The 20,744-nt window shown below is 37.5% G+C and overlaps 3 protein-coding genes across 4 annotated transcripts; all 3 read left to right on the forward strand.

The window, feature by feature from the left end:
* The first annotated feature begins 2,363 nt into the window (after positions 1-2,363).
* LOC137721988 (uncharacterized) lies at positions 2,364-2,732 on the forward strand. The gene has a single exon (XM_068461000.1). The coding sequence runs from the start codon at positions 2,364-2,366 to the stop codon at positions 2,730-2,732; it is 369 nt and encodes a 122-aa protein (XP_068317101.1).
* Positions 2,733-3,446: 714 nt separating this feature from the next.
* LOC137721989 (uncharacterized) lies at positions 3,447-4,537 on the forward strand. Its single transcript, XM_068461001.1, has 2 exons — positions 3,447-3,996; positions 4,155-4,537. The coding sequence occupies exons 1-2, from the start codon at positions 3,447-3,449 to the stop codon at positions 4,535-4,537; spliced, it is 933 nt and encodes a 310-aa protein (XP_068317102.1).
* An 11,531-nt stretch (positions 4,538-16,068) lies between these two features.
* On the forward strand, positions 16,069-20,106 carry LOC137722589 (auxin response factor 18-like). Of its 2 annotated transcripts, none has more exons than XM_068461630.1 (4): positions 16,069-16,799; positions 16,924-18,105; positions 18,650-19,566; positions 19,682-20,106. In XM_068461630.1, the coding sequence occupies exons 2-4, from the start codon at positions 16,987-16,989 to the stop codon at positions 19,755-19,757; spliced, it is 2,112 nt and encodes a 703-aa protein (XP_068317731.1). In that variant the 5' UTR covers positions 16,069-16,799; positions 16,924-16,986; the 3' UTR covers positions 19,758-20,106. The 2 variants fall into 2 exon arrangements, with proteins under 2 accessions (XP_068317731.1, XP_068317732.1); XM_068461631.1 differs by having other exon boundaries at positions 19,688-20,106.
* The last annotated feature ends 638 nt before the right edge of the window (positions 20,107-20,744 follow it).

The following is a 20,744-nucleotide window of genomic DNA, read 5'->3' on the forward strand; positions in this document are numbered from 1 at the left end:
TACCGATCATTTTAATAATATTATTATATCGATCATTTTAAAAAAAAAAATTAAACTAATTCATAAAATGGTATTTGGAAAACGAAACCTTTTGTAAATATAAACAAATACACAATATAATGTCTTTTACCATTAAATGTATGTTATACATTACGTGATTTTCTTATTACAAGCGATATTTTACTCTAATTTATCTTAGAAAAGAAAAAAGTATGAAATCAAGACGCATGAATTGAAGAAGAAAACTTAGACGCCGAAAGACTCCATAAATTTGGAGTCTGAGGACGCAAGAAGGGCGTTGCCCAGGAGCGTAAGATAGCGCTCGATTAAAGCCACAACTGAGGTGGAGGAGACTAGCCTTGAGAGGTCTCCCAAGTCACCATGACGCTCATAATATGGAACTGTCAAGGTATTATGGGTGATCTGACAATTGACAACTTGTTGGAGCAAAATAGGCTCCACACCCCTGACATAGTGATCCTGCTTGAAACGAAAAACAAGAGCAATCATTATGAGTATCTAAAGAAAAAAAACTAGGAATGGAGTTTATGCATGCAGTGGAACTTAGAGGGATTGGAGGTGGTTTGTGTTTGTTCTGGAGAGATGTTTCACAAGTTCTCTTGGTGAAATATACTGATTTTATGATTACAGTTAAGGTGTGGGACGAGGGAAAAAATTGTCACTGGCGATTATTTGCCATCTATGCTAGTACGGACAAGAAAAAGAGGCAAGATCAATGGAAGGTACTTAGCAATCGGATCGAGAAAAAGAGTGATTTCTGTCTCCTAATAGGGGACTTTAATGACATAATGTGCAACAGTGAAAAATAAAGGGAAATCATAGATCAGTGGCTAGCATTAGGGATTTCAGGGATTTTGTGGCTCAAAATGAACTGTTGGACTTGGGTTACGAAGGCTACCAGTTCACTTGGCAGAACAACAGAGACTCCAAGCCTATTTAATAAAGACTTGATCGGGGCTTGGCAAGTTCGGGATGGCATGACCTATACCTGGACACAAAAATTTTGCATGTACCTTTGGAAGGTTCAGACCATTCAACATTGCTTCTTACCATGAAGAAGTCAAAGTAGTGGAAGGAAAGAAGGTTTATGTACAATGTGAGATAGGGCAAGCTAGCAGGGTGCCGCAACCTGGTGGCTAAAGATTGGAAGGAAGAGGTCGGGGGCTCTTATGCCTTTCGATTCTGCAAGAAGCTAAAGTCCGTCAAGAGAAGTCTCAATGGGTGGTATAGAAAGAGAGGTAGAAACTCTAAAAAAACCATTGATAAGCTGAAACATGAGTTAAGGGAGGCTTAGCAATCAAAGGGCTTTGCCTCGGTAGGGGTGCACCTAAAGGAGAGAGAGCTAAAGAAAGCGCACAAGAAGGAAGAGACTTTTTGACGGGTTAAATCGAGGGTTCAATGGCTTAACGAAGGTGACAAGAATACCAAATTTTTTCATGCACAAACGATGAAACAAAAAAGATCAAATAAGATAAGAGGCTTGGAGGATCCACATGGGGTATGGCACACGGGTGAAGAAGGGATTTGTTCGCTCGTGGTGGACTATTTCTCTGACCTATTTCAGTTCAGTAAGCCATGCCGAATTAATGAAATTGCGAGCAGTATGTAGACCAGAGTTACGCACGAAGACAATCTGTTATTGATGACTCTGGTAACAGATGGTGAAATTTAGGAGGCTGCTTTCCAAATCCTACCCACGAGCTCTAGGGCTGGATGCTTTCTCTGGGAATTCTTGTTAAGACCATTAGGAGGTGCTGGGGATGGATGTGATCAACACAGTCAAAGCCTTCTAGCATTTGGGTAAGCTCTTAAGGAAACTAAACCATACAAATTTGGTTCTCATTCTAAATGTGCTGTGTCTGAAGAACTTGTTGCAGTACTAGCTTATTATCTTATGTAACGTAAGCTATAAGGTCCTTGCTAAGGTGCTCACGAACAGACTAAAGGGGGTGATGCCAAAGGTGATTAGCGACAATCAATTGGCTTTTGTGGCTGGGAAGCATATACAAGATAATATTCTTGTAGTACATGAGATTTTGTACTCCCTTATGCATCAAACAAAGTAGGATATGGTAGGTATGGCATTAAAGTTGGACATGGCAAAGGCGTATAATCATGTAAAATGGGAATTCCTCTTAGTCATGATAGCTAAGCTAGGGTTCACTCCAATGTTTTGCAGTTGGATAAATGAGTGTATTTCATCTGTATCTTATAGTATTTTGGTGAACGGGAACCCAACGGGGTATATTTTGCCACAAAGAGGGCTGAGGCAGGGAAACCCTATTTCCCCATACCTATTTCTTCTTTGCACTTAAGGGTTCTCTGCCCTAATCTGGAACAGCATGGAGAGGGGTGCCCTCCACGGGGTGAGGGTAGTACCAAATGGGATACCTATTTCGCACTTATTCTTTGCGGATGACTCGGTATTATTCTGTGATGCAACTGTTGATGATACGCAAGGGGTAAGGGACATTCTAAACACTTATGCAGCTGGGTCGGGTCAGGGGATTAATATGACCAAGAACTCTATTTACTACGGGTCAAAGGTTAAGAAGCGGGATAAGAAAATTATTGAGCGAACTTTGAACATTCAAAGTAAGGTAGGTTTTGGGAAGTACCTTGGGCTTCAATCAGATTTTGGTTACTCAAAAAAGGCTATCTTCGAGGACGTCGAGGAACGGATTGAGACAAGGATGGAAGGATGGGCCTAGCAGTTTTTAAACTAAGCAGGGAAAGAAGTCCTTATAAAAGCAATGGCAATGGCTATGCCAAATCATGCTATAGGTTGCTTTAAGTTACCAATTGGGGTCTGTAAAGACATAGAGAAAGCTAGCCGAAGCTAGTGGTGGAGGGGAAATGAGCACCGTAAGGGGGTTTACTAGGCCTGCTGGGATCGTTTATTGAAGCAAAAACGCCAGAGGCAGAGGTTCAAAGATATCTAGTGTTTTAATCTGGCCTTCCTGGCTAAGATTAGGTGGCGACTGATCCTCAACCCAGAGTCCCTGCTAGCCAGTGTGATGAGGGATAAATACTATCCAGGAAAGACCTTAAGAAAGGCAACTGAGGGGCGAATGACATCTTGGGGTTGGAAGGGAATTCTAGAAGCACAAAAGGTGCTAGATAATGGCATGTTCTAGCGACTCAGGGATGAAACCAGTATAAATATAAGAGAATACCCTTGGTTCCCCAAGTCCACCACCTTCAATATCAGACCAAGGGAGAATTTGAACGCAAGTTTAGTTTGTGACTTGATTGATCTGGTCTCGCGAACATGTGACGTAGATCTGATTGAGGCGGGTTTCAATTGTGATGTGGCGACTGTGATTCAATGCATCCCGATTAGCTGGACAGGTTGTAGAGACAGGTTGGCTTGGTTCCACACCACAAACGAGATATGTTGAGTGAAATCAGGTTATGGGGTCGATATGGAGCTCATGGAGAACGAGGCTCTCGGGAGGAAATGGAGAGGATCGTCGAGTGAGAAGACAAAGCATAACCAGCTATGGAGAAGTATTTGGAGTCTGGATGTACCCAGCAAGATGAAATTTTTTATTTGGAAGTGTTGTAACCATGCGCTAGCGGTGAGAAGAAATCTTAAGCGACGGCACATGAGAGTTGATAATGTCTGTGGTGTATGCAGGCACGTGGATGAAATGGAGAATCGTCTTTTTTTCCACTGTGAGCTCAGCCATATTTTCTGGTTCTGCTCACCACTTCAACTCAATTCCTTTGAGTTGGAAAGATCTGACTTCTTACAAAGTTGGGAAAGATTCTGCAACAGAGTTATCGAATTGGAAAATGCAGTGGATATTTTGCAAGAATTCATCTTTGGCCTATGGCGGTTATGGAAAAACAGAAATGATGTGATTTTCAATGGAAGGTACCAACAGCCCATCGAGATTTTGGAGGCTTGGAAGAGGAATATCGCTGAATATAGAAATGTGAAGGAGCAAGGGAGGCAGGAGGCACGGCCAAGTGAGTGCACGATAGCCTTGGCAGTGGAAAGAAGAAAGGAACAATGGCAGAAATCGTGTTTTGGGGAGATAAAGATCAACACAGATGTGGCTTGGTGTAAGGACACACTGCGTTCCGGGTTGGGATAGGTGGCTCAAGATTTTGCTGCTTTGCTTCAGGGCGCGAGTGGCTCGGAGTACTGTGTTTCCACTCTACAGCTGTGGCGGAAGCGGCATCAATTAGGGAAGCACTCAAGTTTTGCTTGTTGCAAGATTTTAACGATGTGATTATCAAGTCTGATGCAAAAGCAATTGTCCAAATGATTAGGAATGAACTAGCCCAAGATTTTAGGCTTGAATGTATCCTTGGTGATATTGAGTCTCTTGCACGTAGGTTGCAGTTTGTGTCATTTGACTTTGTGCCTAGAGAGAGCAATCACGCTGCTCACTCGGTGGCCAAGTTTGTATTTAAGGAGGAAAGGGCTTATGTTTGGGATTGTATTGATCCTGAATTCTTGTTTAATATCTTGGCCGAAGATATTAATCTTTCTCTCAGAATTTAATATATTCTATCTTTGACAAAAATAAAAAAAATCAAAGACTCCACAAATTTTGGTCCCAAAATCACTTGCAGGTTTTTTAGCCTTTAATTTAGTTTCGACGTGGACCAACCTTCAAGTAGGCTTTCTATGCACGGCTACAATCACATTTTCCCTCCTCTTTCACCTTTTCCCCTAACTCCCCTTAAATTTGTTTCCTTTTGATACCGGCATTGCACGAATGTTGGTCCATACCCAAAGGACTGTGGGGGTCACAACACCATAAAAAAAACACAACCAGTGGGACCAAACCAACGTCGCCGATCTATCTATCCTCCTCCTCATCCAAGCCAAAAACGACGTCACGTTGACGATAAAGATTCTGACACGTGTTAGATTCTTCTGGCAGACCCATGAAAAAATAGAAAAAAATACAGTCAATGTCTGAAGCATTGCCTGCTCTTGTTGATGTTGTCTTGTAGCTGTCAAGTTAGCGTACACCAGTTGCAAATCTCACTCCTTCTCCCTCCTCACTCTTTATGGCCTCCGGTAAATCCCATTCTGGGATGCCAGTCATTAGCCAGTCATGACATGCCACGTCAGTATTTGGGTTAAGAATTGTTGTATAGAGTGACTATGTCTGCACGCTTTTTTTGTCTCTTATCTATTTATATTAATTTTTATCATTTAATTTTCTTTAATTTATTCAATTTAACGGAAAAAGAATTCAGAATTATGTTAAAGGTAAAACAATTGTATAAATAGCATTACCCGTCAAGATATATGTGGAAATAATCTCAATGAAATGTCTCCACGATTGATGGGACGGGATGAACTGATTTCAAATGGTGCAAGTGCTTTGTCCTTTAGTCAATTTAATGTCCGTGTTTTCAATATAGCCAATCTATTATTATATTTTAACATTGTTAGCTAATGTTTGTTAAAGAAAAAAACACCCTTAACTAATGTGATCCATTTTAAATCATTACAAAATTTAGTTATTAAGAAATACTACCAATTTGGTATGCATGTGCTTAGGAAAAAGTTTGAAATCTTGATGAATAAATTGTGGTTGTACACTTATATATATATATATATATATATATATGGGAACGATAGTTGATTCAATTTTGTAATTGTAATTGTAGTTACACACTTAAAGGAAATGACACTTCGGACTATTTCCTCTGATATATTCAAGAAGTTGATGTCAATTTTTAAATTTATCCATATTTTTTTGTACTAGGCTGACAAGTCAACAACAATATTCTGGTGTCCAGAAACTTTGCGTTAAAACCCTCTTAAAGAAGAAAAAGGAAAATGCTATCTATGTTCAATATGTTGCAGTATTTCCTTTTTATAGGCAAATCATTGTTTGATAAGTGTGTATTTTTCTTATATAAATGTGTCATCTTATAATTTATGGATAAGAAAGAATGACTTGATTTAAGAGTCAATCAGTGTTATTAAGATAAAAAATTTAAAAAAAAAAAAAAAAAAAAAAAGCAACCCATTTTCATTTTTGCAATGATTTTGTTATGTTGGTGTGTTAGATAGACATGGGTTAATTTGAACAGTTATGTTCTCTTAGACCTCATGGTTTAAGAAAAGTATAGCTATCCATCGTTCGATCTTAATTCAACAGTTGATGGTCATTAAATTTTTGTCGTTGCAACCATTACATTAAAATCAAACGATAAAGTACTACAATTTTCTTGAATCTTAGAGTTTAAGAAATCGAGACTCTAGAGTTAAATGCGTTATGTCGGTCATAAATCGCAACTGAGGGACAAAAAAAACCCACCTAAAATGGACTTGTGACATATAATATATGGTGTTATAGGGTTACAACTTTATTGATGCAAAACATTAAAAATGTGGGGAAGTGGAGAGGATGGAATGAGCTGTGAAGCTCTGGTTTTGTAAATTTGGTACCCCCAACCACTTTCTTCTTGCAATTATGTAATTGGCCTTGGGTTGGTAGGTCCCCAATAGAGGTCATGTTTTTGGTTAGGAGGTCTCTGTCTTATGGTGTTTGAAACATTGGTCCATCACAACTAGTGATCGTGGCCCTAGTTTACAACATAATAACTACCAAAACGAAAGTTAAGAAAAAAGAAATACAAATATTATGTAATGGGGTTGTACGTCTTGTCATAATCGGGTCGTCTTGGAGGTGATAAATCGAAGGGACTTCTCCCACTCGATAGTGATCACTCAAAGGTAACAAGACTAGTTCTTCCTACCAAGTGATTGATGGCTCATAGTTTCACATAAACCATATGATGTCATAGTTTCATACAAATGATATGATTTTTCCAATAGACCATTAACTCACCCACAACAAAAGGCGGAGCTACAACTTCGCCCCCTAGGCAGTAGTTTAACCGAATGTTGGGAAATTTTTGTTCTTTAAAGCGCGCGTGCGCACACGCCTATACATACTTCTTGGTTTTTTAACATTTTGATATAAATAAATAAAAAATTATTTCCCTCACACCTTTGTTCTTTCTATGCACATTTTTGTTTGTGACTTGATTTTGGATTGAACAATTAAATAAAAAAATCAAGGGATATAAGTAAACATGGTCAAATATCAAGGACAGATCCACATAGGGACCTGGGGGGTCCCAGGACCCGTCGGCAATCTTAAATCGCTGCTAGAAATTTTCCAGGGACCCCTCGTACTCGAGCATGAGGTTTGTGCAGGTTGGAGGTTGCAGTGGTTGTCTTCTTCTCAGAGAAGATGACCGCGCACGGAGAAGAAAGAAAATATGGACCCTTCCAGCCTCTCTCCTCCTTGCTTCTGCCATGGTCTCATCCATCGGTGCCACCCACTTCTCCTCCAACCTTTCTTTGTTGTCTGGCAGGGCAGTACATAAGCCCAAATTTCCCCAAATTATTTCAACCACCCTAGTAATTTTTCTTATGGGTGAAATTTCCTACACAAGGTTAGTAAGATGGATATGATCTTTCATGGGTTGGTGAAATTTGGGGGTGGAGCTGCCATGGGGAAGGAGAATGGGAAGGGAGGCGGTTGGTGGAGGTATGGCAGCTGTGTTCTTAGTGAGAGAGAAGGTAGATGTTTGGAAACTAGTAAAAGAGAAAATTGGTGTGTTTGGTTAGAAAGATAGTGGGAGTTTGGGGAGAGTTTTATTTGACCGGTGTTTTAAATTTAGTAGTCCATATTAAATAATCAATAACTTAGGTACTCCGTAGTAACTTATGAAACCTCGTAATGGACGCTTGAATTATGATTTTATAATTTGTAATATTGTTTTGCATATGATTTTTTACCTTTATTATTGGGACCTCCCGAGTTTAAAATCCTAGATCCGCCACTGTCAAATATCATAGTGTAGGAAGTTTGCTTTTTACCAATGCATTATGGGTTCGATCTCCCTCATCCCCTAAATTATGTAATGGTTTTGTACATTCTACCCTCCTCGTAATAATAATAAATTTAAAAAAAAATATGGGTGTACAGAAAGAAAAAAGGGTGCAAGGTAATCATTTCCCTTTATATAATATAATGTTAGGTTTTTAATATTTTTCTTAGTTCAACTAGTCTTAGATATGTACACTCTTCTATTTTTAGTATTACTCAAAGTTAGTAAGAAACGAGATGGGTATTATACATGAAAAATACATACATATATTATTTGACAATTTTACTAATAATACTATGAAAGATTTGGCCATAATTCAAAATTTTAATATTTATATATATTTTAATAATTGGTTAAAAATACAAGTAAAATACATAAATTTTATATGTGTTAATGAAAATTGTGCGAAATCACATGTAGTAAACGTGAAATTACATGTATAATCATCTATTTTTAGTATTACAAATTTCTTTTCATAACAGTATAAATTTATAAAATTTGGCTAAATGATCAAGAAGTTTAATTACTAGCAATGGTTTTTGGTGTTTAAAATTAACGAGAGGTCCTAAGTTTGAAATGCTATGTGCATGTTTATTTTTTTCAATTTTTACAAATTTTTGTTTGGTTTTTAATTTATTTACTAGCTAGTAGCTATGTGGGTTGCTATTTTTAAATATCTGTTCCAATTCAAGTCTAATCTTCAACAAAAAATAATGTGTAGACTAAATTTTTAGACCAAATTTGCAAATGATATTACGTATCATCAAAATGTTTAATTTAGTGTTCATTCATTACTTATACATAACCTTAAAGACTCAAAAACATTAATAATTTTTTAGTCTTATACTGATGAGGTTAGTAAATAAGAAAAAACAACTCACGATTTATACAAAAACACTTTAAAAATTCAGATGGAAAACAAAACTCATATTCTATCTACTTGAAAGCCCGAAAGTTTTTTAGTTTCATTCTCTTGATACAAAATAAATTAATTATTCCGTATTTCTAAACTATTGAGTTTGAAGTGTTTTTCTAAATATAATTTTATCAATGTTTTACGTATGAAAACAAATATTTTTTTTTTATATGAAATGAGGACACATTTTTTTACGTCGCTCCAAGCTTCAAAAATCTCTGGACCGACCATGATAACGTGACGTACGCCCATTTATAATACGTTGGGGTTTTAGAAGTGTGCAAGTTAAGAAATCATTGAAACGTGTACAACCAACGAAAGTGTTTTTGACAAAAACGTATGTACGTGTACGCATATCATATGCAAACCTACTTATTAGCTATTACCTATTAAAGAATAGTCATATTTTCCTAATTAATATGCATATTAATTGCATCTTTGATGTTTAACAAATTTAATTAGGGAATTATTATTAGCATTCCAAAAATCTCATTTGGCACTCCAAACTTTCTATTATTAGAAAGAAAAACACACTTGTGAGAGAGTGTAAAATTAGATTTTTGGAGTGCTAATAACAATTTCCTTTAATTAATGTATTCCTTTTTGTTTTTTTTTTTTTTTGGTCAAACAAAAGATTTTGTTAAATTAGATTTTAAATTAATCACCAATGAGATTTGAACTCATACCGTCATACAAGGGCTTAATATTTTTCCACCACTGTGGTAAATGGTTTCTTCGGAAGCCTTAGTTTTGTTGAATTATATAGCAAAAAGTTCCCCCACTCATAATAAAATTTCTAGTTCTATCCTTGCTAACGACAAATATATATCGGCATCTTCGAATCTATATATCAAATTTAAGAACTCATCCAACTAAGTAGAGATAAAAGTGCCTCTGATGAACTAATCATATGTTTTTAATTTCAAGATCTTGAGATAGGTAATTACCCATGTATCTATATGGATGGTTAGGGTTTGAAAGTCGAGATCTTTTTTTATTTATTTTTAACAAACGATATTATCTACACTAAAGGAAAGGGGTGGGCTTAGCCTTACCATGAGCTAACAATAATGTAGTTCAAATTCGCCTTTGGCGAGAATTAAACCTAAGACCTCTCACTTACAAATGAAGAAGAATATCACTAGACCGTAGTACTAAGTGACTTGTAAGTCGAGATATTGAGATAGGTAATTTACCCTTGGTCTTCTCTACGTAAATTGAAAAGTACGTGTTAGTGTGAGACAAAGATCGCACTTCATCTTAGGGTTAGTTTAGGGTTGTTGTGTTGTGAAAAGAAAAAAAAAAAAAAAAAAGCGTTGTTTTCAAAAGCAGGAGTAGAGTTGCTTTTGTTTTTTGCTATTTTGGACTTATGATTTTGACAAAAAAACATTTCTTTTTTCATTTACCAAACACAATTTTAGCCCAACTTTTTAAAAGAGCTGCATTTAAAATAATTTCAACAACACCAAACCAGCCATTAGTCATTTGTTTCTTCTTTGTTCAAACGAAGCTTATATATTAACAAGGATGCAACTAAGTTTTCACAATTCATTCAAACCCTCATAGAAAATATAACTGAAAGGGTTCATTAATTCTACATTAACTTTGTATTAGTGACATCTGAATTTGATTTGCACAAGCCAATTAATGGACTTAATTGGAAAAATTGAGAGACTTTCGATATTGGAAAGTGTTGTAAGATCACAATTAAAGACCACTTGTATTGATGTTCATGGATTTAAGTGAACTGGCATTGTCTTGTCCATTCAATCCACCGCCCCCTAAAAAAAAAAAAAAAAAAAAAAAAAGTCTTAACATAAATGACACATTTAGAGCCCTTTTTAAGATTAATTAATGCCCCTTTTTCATTTAAAGTTGCTTGAAAAAGTAACGCACATTTAATCATATAGACGTGGTATATAGTATTTAGATTAAGTGTTATTTTCTCACCTCCATTGTCTTATTTTCTCACTCACTTTTAATCAATTACAAGTTTGTGTATTTGTAAAATGACCAATAAGGACCTTAAAAGATATATAAAAATAATAGGTTGAGCACAAAAAGATAACAGGAGCCCCAACTTACATTGGGTCATAAAGGAATGAACAATATTAAGCCGAATTCACACAAAAGACATAGAGGATGATGACAGAAAAAAATTCTGAAACGAAAAAATGTGGATGCTTATTCCAACTAGAAGGTGCAAAGCTAGCAACTGATGATGGTTGAATACTGATGGCAATTATTGGAGTGCATAATCACACAACAGCAGCAGAGCATTTAGAGGGTCATTCATGGTAGATTATTGTCGCAGGAGGCTTCATTGTTGGGAAAATAGATTTTTTATTTTTTAGGAATAATAGCGGGTGGGAAAACAACATATTAGAGGTTATTTTAGGAATAATAGTTGGTCAAGAAATAACATTTTAATTTTTTAACTTTTTATGATGAGTGAGATTATAATATTGGTGGAGAAATATGACAATGGGTGGATCTAGTAGCTCTCTTTTGAGTAGTGCACGATTAGATTTTTGAAGTGTCAATAATAGGTATCTTGTCAACGTTAGCACTTCAAATATTAAATTGTGCACCCCCAACTTTTTTCTAATTGAAAAAAAAAAATTTTATAAGCAGTGCACACGATTAAATTTTTGGAGTGCCAATAATAGATCTCTTGACAATTTAGCAGTGTTCTTTTCAATAGTGCGATAATGTAACTTAATCTAAATTACACGTTAAAACGAGGCCTTGTGTTATAATTTATCAATATCGCTTGCATATAAAATAATAGTTAAATATAAGAAGAATAATTTGAACCTGAGTATTTAGTGGAGATGCACTTTAACAGCTTGGTTGCGCTCACATATGCAATTTAGCAATGTTTAGGTTCACTAGCCTTGGTTGTTGATTTAACCAAATTCAACAGCTCAGTGTTTGTCTGTCAAGGTAGTACTGTTAGGGGTGTTTTTCGGAAGAATTGGATTGAAAATTACGTATTATATTTCTTACCCAAAATTTCAAAGTCATACTGTATATTCTGTTAAATACTAGGTTTATTATTTGGCTTCTCTTGTCAAAAAATTGTAAATGTTACCACACATACTCATAATTTAGAGTTAAGGTACAATGCTGATATGGGATTTTTGCTGGAATTAATTCGTCAAAGCACCTGCCATCTTCACTATAAAAGGTTTGAATCATACATTTGCATATGCAAGTCAAGCTTATATTTCCAGAATCCTTTTGTCTAGTGTAGTCGTCTAGTCAGAATTTTCGTCTGTTTTTCCAACTTTCTGGGCACACAAAATAAGGATAGCACACATGGGCCATCTGACACTTTTTCCCGTGCATTGATCTCTCAACCTTGATCTGGAAATGTCTCTTTGGCTCATGACACAAGTCTCCTTGTTACTTTGTCTAAAACATCCATATATTCCATTATAAGGGTTTTCATGGTCTCATTTGGTTTTGGTTAGGATTTTCCATTTTCAAGAAAATAGTGCATTTAGTCTAGAGCTACCTCTTAAAGCTTCCAAACCGAAACCCTAGCTACAAAACCATCTCATGCACAAATACCCAATCATTGCATATTAGGGTTGCATTGTATTCATGGTTTTGTGTTAAGTTCTTAGTCTAATCTTCAAAGTTTCATATCTTTCTTAGACTAAGCATTTGAATTCATGTTAGGTTCTTCTTCAACTGTTTGACTAGAGAACTTGACTAGTCGTTGAATCCTCATTTCATGAGCACATCATAACATCATATCATTTCATTGATCGTGTTGATCTCGGTGCCACAAGGTGATGAGCTTAGGAGGAGATGGCACTTCGTGAAGACCGAAGGAGTCCATCTCGTGTAAGGCAAGGTTGCACAAAGGTAAAGCTGCTCCTTAGATAAGGTTTAGGAATTGAGATTTGTGTGGATCTTTGTATGAGCCGTTGTTTACACTAGTGGATTGAACTCAGTGGAGAGTCCCCAGTTTTTTAACCCAGAGATGGGTTTTCCGGCCAAAAACTTTCTTGTGTTCAATACTTTGCAAGTTACCTTTATGTCCAAATAATCATCGTTAGAGTTAAACTTTATAGGGTGTGCTAGTATTGACACTTTGTTAACTAAGTAAACTTAACTTAAGAACAAAGGCTAAAACAATAACTGGAGTTCATTCGTCTTGCTTTAGCATTATTAGTTTACTTGGTTTATATGCTTGTGGCTATCTAACAACATGTACTTAGTTGACTAGTTCATTTGACTAGTCAGTACAGTTGCTTCTAAGTTTTTATTGTACGGTATTCCACCTGGTACTAATTTCATGTTTTATTTTAGAAATTTCAGAATCGGAGTGACTCGGAAATTTTATAACATAATTCAGAAATTCATGTATTTTACAAGTTTTTTAATATTCTTGCTTTTTTATTACCAAACCAGTATGATTATAGATTTTAACATATAGAAGTATGTTTAATATAAAAACATTGAACAAAATATATCTAAAACTAACACTAAAATACAAAAGTTGATAACAAAATACAAAATTTGAGTACGTAACAATAAGAAATTGTAATTTTTTGAGGAATATTTTTAATCAGAATAAGTTCGGAACAATTTTAAAAAATTTAGATGGAAAATTTGGGACGTTCAACGTGGGTATCCAACTAGAAGGCAACCCATACCAAGAGGTAAATTCCACTATGCCTATCTCAATAGAACGAGGTTTCAATGAGTTATTGAAATGGCTAAATGCATTCTGATTCCGTTCCTAATTTTCAAAACATATTCAGATCCACAATTTTCACGTTCAGATTCGAAAATTTTAACCCATTCCAACTTGCACCTTTGAGTATAGTTTAATATTATTCTTCTTCATTTGTAAGTGAAATGAATCTAGTTCGATTCTAATGGATGATGAGTTCGATACTCAATTCTCCCTCCATTTTCTCCTCCGCACACCCACCCTTAATTCCCTTTCCCTATACATTCCACCTAAACCTTCAACACCTCCAGCCTGTGATGTTTCACACACAAGTGCAACCCACCTTCACCTCCCTAAGTCAAAACCCAAGTCACCGCGCGATCTAACTCAGGCCAACTCAGCCAGCTTGCCCCTTGATCACACCCAGATGTAAGGGAGTGAACCCATCGCAATCCAACACCAAACCCAGATCTGGGTTGACCCGCACCAGATTTTCACCATCTCCACTGACCCTTTTATCGCCGCCAGGTGAAGAGGCGAAAAGCCGTGAGAGTCCAGCTCGGCGGCGAGTTCGAGGTTCCGACTCAGCAACTCTTTGGCAAAGCAAAGTGCCCCATAAGCTATGAAGTGGAGATGGTGTGTGGAGAAGGTGTGCAGAGGAGGGTTAGAAAAGGGAGGGAGAAGAAGAAGATGTTCAAATGAGGAGGCGGTGACAAAAGTTGGGTGGGTGGATTAAGCGGATTGTTGGGTGCGTGGGGTGCGGCGAGGGGTAGAGACTGGTTGGGCGATGTCGACTGACATTTTGAATTTGCATGTATGGGTGGTGGTCAAGAAGGGAGGGACAGTTGGGGGTTGATGAAGAACGGCTTTTTTTTTCATTTTATTTTTATTTTTTTTGTAATTTTGTAATTTTTTTAATTTTTAATATCCATGTGGGACTCTTATTGACATGTAGCGCCTAGTCGTTGTCCACTTAGGCACCACGTCATCAGTTAACGGAAAACTTAACAGTCAAACTAACGGATGTATGAGACTGTCCCAAAATTAACACTTTAGGTATGACTCTGAGACAAAAAAAACTTCATGTACCAAATGTTAAAAACCACGAAACTTAAGGATAGTAAACTGAAATTTACCCAAAAATAAACAAGTAACGTGTGTCATTGACTAAACGAAATTGCAACCTTTGACCATAGATGGAGTTTGGACTCTAACCATAATTAGGTGTGAACAAGTGCCTTGCCTTGATTTTACAGCAAAACAAACTGCAAGGCGAACACTTAACCCACACTCGCGAGACTTTGGATTCGAATTTCTCGCGGGACACGGAAATCCATGTCCTTCTAATCACAAAAAATTATTAAAACGCTTAAAATAATCACCCACTGTTTGATTGCTCGGAGCGGAATTAAAAAAATAGTAATTAATTGGTGGGAATAGAATAAGAGGAAAGATTATAAAAGTATGGTTTCCTTAAATCTTTGTTGTTTTGCTGGCTTCCCAAGATACACACTGTTTCTTCAGATCCGAAGAAAAAGGTAACAAATATGAAATTGTATTAAAAATTTGATTTTAATTTTGTTAGCTTTGCTCCAACAAAAATATATAAGGTAATTATTTACTGTTCACTTGTTACTGTTGGTAGAGTCTTAGACTGAAAACAATTTAATCAATCTAACAACACATATTCTTAGGAAATAATAAAAACGAGATTGATTTCACATACAAGAAATATTGTAATATTTTAGTATATTTGAACATGGTGTATTGATACAACACGTAAAACACGCTGCTTGCACACGGGCATCATAACTGATAGTCAAAATGTCAAATTTTAAATAGTGAATTTCAGATCAAATTTACGTGTAAAAGTTACCAAATAAGTGCGTCCAACACACCATGTCATCATGTCACTTTTTAGATAAATTTAATGTGCGAGCGATATAACGTGTCATGATTATGTAATGGATGAATGAAACCCATAACATATAGACACGTCTTAACGTTGATGTTATAGCGCCAAATTCCAAGTGTGAGATATTAGACCAAGTATACGGTACACGAGTAAAAGTCATTGATTAAGTCTCACATACCAGCACATAAACATATGTCATTTTTTAGTTAAATTTTACTTGCGAGTTATACAACGTGGCATGATGATACTATGCATAAAACATATCATATATAGCGCATGATAATCCCAATATCTAAATGTTAAATTCTAAATAGTTGCCACCAAACCAAGCACACTAATACAACGATGACTATAGGTCAAATTTTACGCGGTAAAATCCAGTCCAAGTATACGTTCATACGCTACCGAGTAAATTCGACACACCACGCCATCCGTGAGGCGTACCGACGGAATACGGCAGGTAAGTTTGAAAAGGGCAAAATATTTTTTATTGAATTTACCAATCGTGGTAAATGCTTTTGACAAGAACAGTGACACTGACTACAACCGCTTCACATTTGCAGCAAGTTAGTAACAGTTGAAACTTTTGTGTTTATATATTTTCATTTATTTATTTTATTTGTTTTTGGTGTTTTATTTGCTGAGTGAGCTTTTGGACTGTTGCAGAATCCGAAAGGTTGCTCTGTTCTCTCTCCCTCTCTCTCCTCCTTCTGTCTCTCTCTCTGTCTGTCTATGGCTTTTTATCTTCTTCTGTGTTGGCCAAACAGTCGTTGGTGATTGAAATCTCTCAAACCAACAAAGACGACGAAGATTCCTGAAAGATTTTCGACGCCGACGATTCTCCTTCCTCTTTTCCGTCGGAGGCTTTTTCTTCTGTGAACTTCCCGGCCGCTCGGGAGGAGCTCCGGGCTCTCGATTTTCGCCGGACTTGGAAAGTAGTGCCTCGACCTTCGCCGCAGATCTTCAATTTTTCTCCGACGGCTGAGCTTCTGAGGGCTCTGGGGATTGGAATTTCCAGAAGAGTAGAGTGCTTCTCCAGTTTTTTAGTCTGAGTTTTTGTTTTTTGGGATTTTTGGCTGAAAAAAAACTGGTGGGTTTAGACTGATTCAGTCAGGAGAGAGATTAGGGTTTGGGTATTGGGAATTCAGTGTTGAATTGAAGCTGCTTGTGATTAGGGTTTTGTAGGTGGGTTTAATGGCGTGCCAGAGCAATTGAACCCCTCTGATTTTTCTGATTTAAGGAAAAAAAAAAAAAAAGGATTTGAACTTTGAAGTCCAAGTTTGGTTGTTGGGAAAATTTGATTTTGTGAATATTTCTTAGAGAAAACGTGGCAAGAAAGAAGCTTTTCGGGTTCGAATTCATGCCTTCTTTATAAGGTAAGAAATTTATGAAATGCAGTTCATTTATTAGATTGATTGTTTCTGTATTGTTGTTGTTTGTATGGTTTGATTGAATTCTGTGAGTAGGATGCCTAATTTGTGTGGTTAATGTGGTTTGCAGCATTTACCGAGAGCAGGAAGGAAAGGGTTTTGCAAATTTTGTTTATTTATTTGAAGAGTTGATATGATTACGTTTATGGATTCAAAAGAGAAATTGAAGGAGGCGGATAGGTGCTTAGATCCACAGCTATGGCATGCCTGCGCCGGCGGCATGGTTCAAATGCCACTGGTGAATGCGAAGGTCTTCTACTTCCCTCAGGGCCATGCTGAGCATGCCTGTGGACCTGTTGATTTCAGGAATTGCCCAAGAGTTCCTCCCTATATACTTTGCCAGGTTGCCGCCATTAAGTTCATGGCCGATCCTGAGACTGATGAGGTTTATGCCAAGATTAGGTTGGTTCCTTTGAATGGGGGCGAGGCGGGCTACGAGGATGATGGAATTGGAGGGCTTAATGGGTCTGAAACGCCGGATAAACCCGCCTCATTTGCAAAAACATTGACGCAATCCGATGCAAACAATGGTGGTGGGTTCTCTGTTCCGAGATATTGTGCAGAAACCATCTTTCCGCGATTGGATTACTCTGCCGATCCCCCTGTTCAGACAATTCTTGCTAAGGATGTTCATGGTGAAACTTGGAAGTTTAAGCACATTTACAGGGGGACCCCTAGGCGGCATCTATTGACCACGGGGTGGAGTACCTTTGTGAACCACAAGAAGCTTGTTTCTGGGGACTCAATTGTGTTTTTGAGGGCAGAGAACGGTGATCTCTGTGTCGGGATTCGTCGAGCAAAGAGGGGAAGTGGAAGTGGACCAGAGTCATCTTCAGGGTGGAATCCAATGGGTGGGAATTGTACTGTGCCATATGGTGGATTCTCGGCGTTTTTGAGGGAGGATGAGAACAAACTAATGAGAAATGGCAATGGTAATAGCTCTAATTCGAATGGAAGTCTAGTGGGTAAGGGGAAAGTCGGGCCTGAATCTGTTTCTGAAGCTGCAACACTTGCTGCAAATGGACAGCCCTTTGAGGTTGTTTACTACCCTAGAGCAAGTACCCCAGAATTCTGTGTGAAGGCCTCATTGGTGAAAGCAGCATTGCAGATCCGGTGGTGCCCTGGAATGCGATTCAAGATGGCCTTTGAAACTGAGGATTCTTCCCGGATAAGTTGGTTCATGGGAACTATATCCTCTGTTCAGGTTGCTGAGCCTTTGCGCTGGCCCGAGTCACCTTGGAGGCTTCTCCAGGTACTACTACTCTCTAATTATCGTGCTCTAGTTTCGTTTATAATTTTTAATTTACTTTATCTATCTTCCCTAGTAGGCCTGATTTTCTTAGTCTGAGCACATTATGTTTCATCGACAATTTTCCGATCAGAATTACGAAACACACCTGCATACTGTGCCATAAAACATTGGTTCTTTGATCTTCATTTGCATTTCTTTTCTCAACTCCTTTCAATTCACTTCGCCATATGATTACTCTGTTACAGTATAATCTGCGTTTATTCGAGCTTAGTAGTTTTTAGGTTCCTGTTTATACTTTCGTAGTTGCAATTTCTTTGGTGTTCCAGGTTCAGTTTTCATTTTCTACTCTATACCTACTAGCTAATTTTGATCAATTGTGCTCTTTCCTGGCCAATTACATCTGGGAAGAGCCATGGTTTTTGGCAGCTAAACATTCAAGAAGTTCATTTCCATAGTATGGTTGGGACTGTTGGGTACTTTGAACACACAGTAGGAGTGTTTTTCTCTTTAATTTCCTTTGGTTTTCTGAAATCTTGTGTTGCAGGTTACCTGGGATGAACCCGATTTACTTCAAAATGTGAAACGCGTTAGCCCATGGTTGGTAGAGTTGGTATCCAACGTACCCGCGATCCATCTGACACCTTTCTCACTGCCAAGAAAGAAGATGAGACTACCTCAATACCCAGATTTCCCTTTTGAAGGCCAACTTCCAATGCCGACTTTTTCCGGCAACCTCCTTGGACCCAGCAGCCCCTTTGGTTGTCTGCCCGACAAAACTCCTGCTGGCATGCAGGGAGCCAGGCATGCTCATTATGGTCTATCCTCATCAGATATGCACCTCAATAAACTGCACACAGGTCTATTTCCGGCTGGTTTCCCGCCACTTGATCATGCTGCTGCACCCACTAAATTCACCAATAACATGGTGATTCATAAGCCTACTATAAGCGAGAATGTTTCATGCTTATTGACTATGTCACATTTTACCCCGACGTCAAAGAAACCTGATGATTTAAAGCCACCGCAGCTCATACTCTTTGGTCAGCCAATACTTACTGAGCAGCAGATCTCTCTGAGCAGCTCTGGCGATACAGTCTCACCAGTTCTTACTGGAAATAGTTCATCCGATGGGAATGCAGATAGAATGGTAAATCATTCTGATAATTCTGGATCTGCACTTCACCGACAAAGTGTACAAGAGCGCTCATCTTGTGAAGGTTTCCAATGGTACAAGGATACTCGAAATGAAACCGAACTAAGTCTGGAAACTGGTCACTGTAAAGTCTTCATGGAATCAGAAGACATAGGTCGCACTCTTGACCTTTCACTTCTGGGGTCTTATGATGAATTGTACAGAAAACTGGCAGATATGTTTGGCATAGACAATTCTGAGACACTGAACCATGTGCTCTATCGAGATGGTACTGGTGCAGTTAAACACATTGGAGATGAACCTTTCAGGTACGGACAATTCCCATTGAATCGTGTAATGGCTCCGAAGGACGGAGGTCCTTGTCCTTTTAATTATCAAATGAGTGGTTAGTAAGGTAATATATTGATCAAATTATTGTTGAAGTTGCAGTGACTTCATGAAAACGGCAAGGAGATTGACGATTCTAATAGATTCAGGCAGCAACAACGTAGGAATGTAAGGAAAGAATTAAGCCTCGATTCAATTGTACAGCCGGGGATAAATCCTTTGTTCGCCATGCTGACCTTTTACCGCTCTTGAAGTTGTTGGAGAAGCCGCTCTGATTCAATTTTTGAGCCTTCATCAGTTTGTTGGTTGTCTTTTTTTTTTCTTTGAGGTTGCTTCTTTGCAGCCAGATCCTGTTTGTAGGATTTGGTATATGTGTTTAAAAGGCTTTACAAATGAATGAAGTCTTCTAAGAAGGCAGTTTAAATTAAGTGGAAAATGTACATCAAATTTGTGTAGAAAGCAAACTCTGTTTTGCCTCATTTGCTTGGCCTTTCTTACTTGGACGCGTTTTTTTGTTTGTATTTTCCCTTCTTATGTTAATACCTAATCCATTGAAGATGTAATGTAGGCATCACAAATTGCAAGTATTTACTTCCTACTTGATGGATCAAGATTATAAGATGTTTACTTATTACAATATTATTTTCGATGTTTCGTAGCTTTGAGTGGTATGAAAAATGATTGGTTGAGTTAAAACAGTTGGGGAAATCAAATCTAACAGCTAAAACATTCGTAGTATTGAATGTTATGTAGAATTGCAGTCACACATTACTTTTTAGGCGTTTTGTACTTTCTTGAATTGATTTTGAATCCCCTTCTCTTTAAGGGAGAATCTGCATCATTATATACTTATAAATACAATATGTCTCCTCATGAGTGAGAGATAGAGTTAAAAGCGTATAAACATGTGAGGGGATTGAATTCTCTCCCTATTCAAATACTCAAATGTCATTACCGACCAAAGAATTTCTACAATACACCGATGTACTAATGTTTGATCAACTAAATCGAGATTTTCAAAGAGTGCATGATTGTACATTCCACATTTTCGCCAATGAGAAAAGGATCCCGAACTTCTGGCTCAAAACTAGTATATTTTGAAAGAGGCGGCTTCGCATCACAGAGAAAAAGATGGGTTTAATTAGTTTTGTGCATGACT

The sequence above is a fragment of the Pyrus communis genome, chromosome 17, assembly GCF_963583255.1.
Source record: "Pyrus communis chromosome 17, drPyrComm1.1, whole genome shotgun sequence".
NCBI lineage: Eukaryota > Viridiplantae > Streptophyta > Magnoliopsida > Rosales > Rosaceae > Pyrus > Pyrus communis.

Coding starts and splice junctions, on each gene's coding strand:
- LOC137721988 (XM_068461000.1), top strand. CDS start 2,364: ATGGAGAGGGGTGCCCTCCACGGGGTGAGGGTAGTACCAAATGGGATA.
- LOC137721989 (XM_068461001.1), top strand. CDS start 3,447: ATGGAGCTCATGGAGAACGAGGCTCTCGGGAGGAAATGGAGAGGATCG. Junction 3,997..4,154: donor GAGGCAGGAGGCACGGCCAA/GTGAGTGCACGA, acceptor GCTTTGCTTCAG/GGCGCGAGTGGCTCGGAGTA.
- LOC137722589 (XM_068461630.1), top strand. CDS start 16,987: ATGATTACGTTTATGGATTCAAAAGAGAAATTGAAGGAGGCGGATAGG. Junction 18,106..18,649: donor CACCTTGGAGGCTTCTCCAG/GTACTACTACTC, acceptor CTTGTGTTGCAG/GTTACCTGGGATGAACCCGA. Junction 19,567..19,681: donor ATTGGAGATGAACCTTTCAG/GTACGGACAATT, acceptor TTATTGTTGAAG/TTGCAGTGACTTCATGAAAA.